The sequence below is a fragment of the Ciona robusta genome, chromosome 8 (assembly GCF_009617815.1).
Source record: "Ciona robusta chromosome 8, ASM961781v2".
NCBI classification, from domain to species: domain Eukaryota; kingdom Metazoa; phylum Chordata; class Ascidiacea; order Phlebobranchia; family Cionidae; genus Ciona; species Ciona robusta.
The window spans coordinates 7,996,596-8,001,688 of NC_143242.1; the positions used below are offsets into that span (position 1 = coordinate 7,996,596).

The window sequence follows — 5,093 nt, forward strand, 5'->3', positions numbered from 1 at the left end:
CAAATAAATCCAAGACTTCAAGACTTGACCCCTTACCTACTTTCGACCGGGCCGTCCCTCAACTTGAGTCTGTGACATCACAACGCAGATTGATTACGTTTCGCTACGTCACAACCACAAGTCTGCGGTGATTGTAAGGTATACGGGAACCCTGGGTTCGAATCCAGGCCAGGGTTGGAGAACCAAGGATCCTGGGTTCAAATCTAGGCCAGGGTTGGAGAACCAGAGACACGTATCACTTATATTTAACGCAAACCGATGTAGTCGCATATACACGCGGGAATATGAAACGACTTTGATTTATGTCGCAATGCTCGACGAGACGGTTCGGGTTTTGTTTCAAACTTGATTCATAAATTATAATTACCGATAATGACGTAACAGACGATTTTGTCATTGAATGGAAATCTCGACGTTTCGTTTCCTGTGATTCTGTTTTATGGCGTCATAGTAAATTATCCTTGTAACTGTGACGTAATAATAACAACGCAGCGAAGTATCGAAAAACATTCCCAACTCGACAGCGAGCATGAGGTTTCTGTTGCATAGATTGTTTATTTCGTTTCGTGATCATCAATTGCTGTTGTGATGTAACAGTTTTCGCGTGGCGGGGCAAAGACAGTCGTTATAACATGGGTGTTCTGTTTCATACACTTCCTACCCTCCTTCAAGTTACTACGAAAGTAACTTTGTGGGTGCTAACGTCATAACACAACAAATTACGTCATAATTTCTTTATTCCGATGATCGTTAACATATAGTAACACTGAAATTTATTTACAATTGAATATATATGTTGTCTATGATTGTCTCAAACCACGGGATTCCCCTCTTTGCGTACCAATAGCCCACGTGACTCGGCAAGCGGGGAGGAATTTAGTTTTTGTAGTTTCACTGAAAAACTTGTAGTCGGTAAATCGTCTTTAAGTATGGAAAACCCGGGCTGGGTATCCCCCTTAAATTCGTTATCGCTCGTTGATGTTGCAGTGTTTAACCCGCTGCCGCTAGATGCCGCTGCTGCTGCCATGGCCGCCATCATTGCTCGCGGGTAATAGGCGAATGGGGTCAATGACCTTTGGTAACTTGCGGGGTTATTAGGGGTCGGGGCAGGGGGCCATGGGAAATGGGGCCGAGGACCATTTAATGCAAAATGTGGGATTGAGTTATAATGACTTCCGGGTCTATTGTCTAACCCCGCATACGTCATAGTGGGTGGGTAGGGTCTTCGATGTTGGGGAATTCCCGCTGTGTTTTGGTGGGAAAGTTGGTTAAACAGGGGGTTCCCCGTCATAACAGCAGCGGCCATCCCCAGCCCTAACCCGTCGACATCGGTCGCTATTTGTCGCTTCCATTTGTTACGTCGGTTCTGAAACCAGATCTTGATCTGTGACGTAAGAATCAAAGTCAGTGACGTCATAATAATTTTTTAAAATATTTGTTTTATAGAATTCCAAAAACTTCCAATGGTTTCTTCTAAAACCGTATCCTCACGGCTCCGATATACTTCGTAATTGTTTAAAATACGAACAGGATATTTGGATATTATGTGTCAAAGGTGTCCCATCCTGCCCCACCCTACTATATGATTTACGCAATCATATTAAAATAGATAAATACCATAATAATCACCTGAGTTTCAGTTAGATTGAGATTCGCCGCCAAACTCGCGCGTTCAGAACTGCTTAGATATCTCTTCATATCAAACGTCGACTCCAGTTGAAAAATCTGACTTCTTGAAAAAACTGTCCGCGTTTTCTTTTTCCTCGGTTCTGAAAATGACGTAGGAGGGGAATACCCAGGCTTTACGTCATCAGTGCTCGCTGAAGCGGAACGGTTGAAAGTTTTTTCATCGTTTGAATTTTGCGCGGAATCCGCTGAATTATTTGAATTTACTGAAAGTGGACGGTCCTCGTTTGGCGGGAAATTTCGTAATTCCTCTTCCTTTGTTTCTTCTTTATCTTTGGTGCTTGTGACGTCACAATTATTCCCATTATCTTTGCTCTCAGAATGAGAAAAAGGTGGGAATGACTGAACAATGGGAAGAGGATGCTCCAATTCATCTTTCTCCTCTCCTCTCTCACTCTTCTCCTCTTTCCTCCCATCTCTCAAAGCGAAATTTATCAAATTTGAAAATCCAGCTAAAAATCAAAGTTGAATTCGCGTTAAATTTTTTGGAATAATAAAGAAGAATTAAAATAAAAAGTAACTGAAAAAATAAAATACATTTAAAGATAAAAACTTCTTGCTTGCTGTCTTTTTATTTCAAACAACCACTACTGTAATTTTATTGTTACGTCACACATAATTTTATTGTAACGTCACACACGAACTTTAATATCGCTTCTTCAAAGTCAAATCTTGACGTAACTTGACCTACCATAGCGAAACGCCCCAAATCCGATTCGATCGCATTTTGACGCTTTAAACCCAGGGTTGTAACCCGACTATTAAAATCAAACAAAATTTTCAAAGGGACCCATTTTTCCGGCCCATTACCCTCTTAAATCTCCCACAATCGTGCCCACTCGACTGGAAACCACTTAAACATCGAAACCAAGTTCACCCAAAAAAGTTCGCTTCATTCAGCATATAGGTTATAAAACACAAACCAAGTATATATAGAAGTGGAGTGTAAAATATATTCCCCAACAAAGTTACATGCGTGGTAACTTGTAAGCAGGCATGAAGTGTATGAAACAGAACACCCGTGTTATAACAACTGTCGTTACCCCACCATGCGAAGATAAATAAGTTACATTTACTCATATACCATGCAATTATTACAACACTTTATACATAAAAAAAGCATAAAATATATGTTTTGTTCCATAAACCTCTTCCCCGCTTACAAGTAACAACATAAAATAAATACACCAAACATTAACCCAACTCCATATAAGGCGGGCAACTTGTTCAAAAAGCACGACTTCCCGCTCATAGCTCCCCCCCCCCCCAATTTACTGGAAGCGCGAAAACCGCGTTCGTTTATTTTTCTCATTCACGGCAATTTAACCCAATCGTTGTTCGCCTCATAACACACGATGATTGCCCCAAGTAATTGATTCTTTGTTCGCAAACAATCGCCATTTTAAAACGCCGCGATTTGTATTTATTCTCGTGGGAAGTTTATGACGAAACAATGAATTATAGTCGCCTGTCAGAAGTACATAACATATTTGGTTTTTATCTTTTCGAATCCGATATAGCGAAGGTCATATTATTTAAACAACGAAGAGAAGAAAATTATCAACAAAACGATATTCGTTAAAACACAATGAAATAATTTACTCGCATTATTACGTCATCTATCAATTTCTTATGACATCATAAGTGTATTTGTTACACAAATGAGTAGCTTTCGAAACATCAGGTTTTGTTCGTGAGTGCGCGGTTGCCGGTAATGGGTTTCCTAATTGCAACCATTCATCAAGTATTGAAGGGAACCTGGCAGTGAGCATGAGGTGTATGAAGCCACCATGTATGGTCTGCAACACCTCAAACTCCTCGGTTCTGCAATCCTTACTATTCTCGAAAAACTATAACAGCTTTTGTGAAGCATGTTATATCACTTCGTATGCAACAAAGCGTGGAATATTTTAGTGAATTTCTGGCAAAGTTTAATATAAGTTTCATTGAAAGCAACTTTTCGTCTGCCATGCGGCAATAATGCTGTCGTAGAATAGGAGGATTGTAGTATAACGTTTGTCGTTGCTTCGCCACATAAACTGCCCCAATGCTTCAGTACACGCGGCAGACGAAACGTTGGTTTCAATACTTTATACTGTCAGGAGAATCGTTTCGTAAAAACCTTGCGTTTCCATTGAAACAATAGAAATAATATTTCTTACTTTTATTCGATTGTCTTTCGTTATCCAGGGGAATCCCGGGCTGTGATATTCTTGGACTTTCCCTTCTAACGGTGAGTTCGTTTCCCCAACACCCTGGGGGACTTCCCCTTCTGACGTAGGGATGGAATCCATGGAAACGAGGTGGGTATTGTGACGTAGGTAGCTGTGACGTAGACAATTGTGACGTAGACAAGGAACGGCGAATGAATACGTCTTGCCATATTTTCCAAGTTGGGTTTAAACTGCCATAATAATTATATAAGGCCGACGCCCATTTATGTCCTCCGTCAACCGGATGCAAAGATGGCGGAAAGTCGGGAAAACTTTTCGTTTTAACTTCATTGGTTGGAATCATGTTCTCAAAATCTTCCGATTTTTGGCCGAATTTTTTCGCGTTGAAAACTTCATTTTCTAAAATTCCCGACAATCGTTTGTTTGTTACGTCATCACCGTTTAAACAGCCGCACGGGGAATTCCCCTTTTCGAGGTCTTCATTTTTATGAAAACATGAATTAATTTTCATATTTGACTGTGAAGTATCATTGTTCATTGTTTCGTCATCGGAACCATTGTGACGTTTCCCGAAGCACGGCCGCCATTTTGTAAATTCTCGCCCCTCGCGCTCTGTGGCGTATTTCTTCGCGAATCCGAGGATTTTAGCGATTGAGAAAGACGATCTCACTCCCTCCTCTTCCGGGTGTGACTCCCGGACCTCATTCTCATCTTCCTCGGATAAATCTTCGCTTTTCGTCGATTTTTTGTCATTTTTTTCGCCCGAATTCGCGAACGGACTTTTCGGCGGTTCGTTCTCACGTGAGTGTGACGTCTTCAATTGGCACAGTGACGTCATAGTTTTAATTATTAGGACAATGGAACTTATAAAACCTGGATTAATTAAAAGCTAATTTATTACCAAACTAAAACAAATCTTAATAATGAAGTTCAAAACCCCCCGGAAAATACGTATGCAGTAATTATAGAGATGATTCTTTATCTATAAGGTGGAATGTTTTACTTATACTGATTAAAATTCAATGGGAAAAGAAATAAAAGCATAGGCCATCTTACCCCAACCTTTTACAAATTAAATTCTCAACCTAAATTAGGTCTAAACAGACAACTACAACTTTTAAAAATCTAATTTTTGCGGCCAAGTTAAAATTTCAAAACTCGAAAGACATCAAATTGTAAAACTCAACAATTAACATTGTTATTTTCGAAACATAGTGACGGTTACGCCTTTAA

At 40.0% G+C, this 5,093-nt stretch overlaps 1 protein-coding gene across 1 annotated transcript; it reads right to left on the reverse strand.

Annotated features, from left to right (window-relative positions):
* Window positions 1-719: 719 nt before the first annotated feature.
* LOC149733042 (uncharacterized) lies at window positions 720-4,765 on the reverse strand. The gene is made up of 3 exons (XM_089883034.1): window positions 3,849-4,765; window positions 1,630-2,138; window positions 720-1,384 (listed from the first exon to the last, which is right to left on the reverse strand). The coding sequence occupies exons 1-3, from the start codon at window positions 4,696-4,698 to the stop codon at window positions 812-814; spliced, it is 1,932 nt and encodes a 643-aa protein (XP_089739160.1). The 5' UTR covers window positions 4,699-4,765; the 3' UTR covers window positions 720-811.
* Window positions 4,766-5,093: the final 328 nt, after the last annotated feature.

Coding starts and splice junctions, on each gene's coding strand:
- LOC149733042 (XM_089883034.1), bottom strand. CDS start 4,698: ATGACGTCACTGTGCCAATTGAAGACGTCACACTCACGTGAGAACGAA. Junction 2,139..3,848: donor CGAAAGACAATCGAATAAAA/GTAAGAAATATT, acceptor TTTGATTTTTAG/CTGGATTTTCAAATTTGATA. Junction 1,385..1,629: donor TCAATCTAACTGAAACTCAG/GTGATTATTATG, acceptor CTTACGTCACAG/ATCAAGATCTGGTTTCAGAA.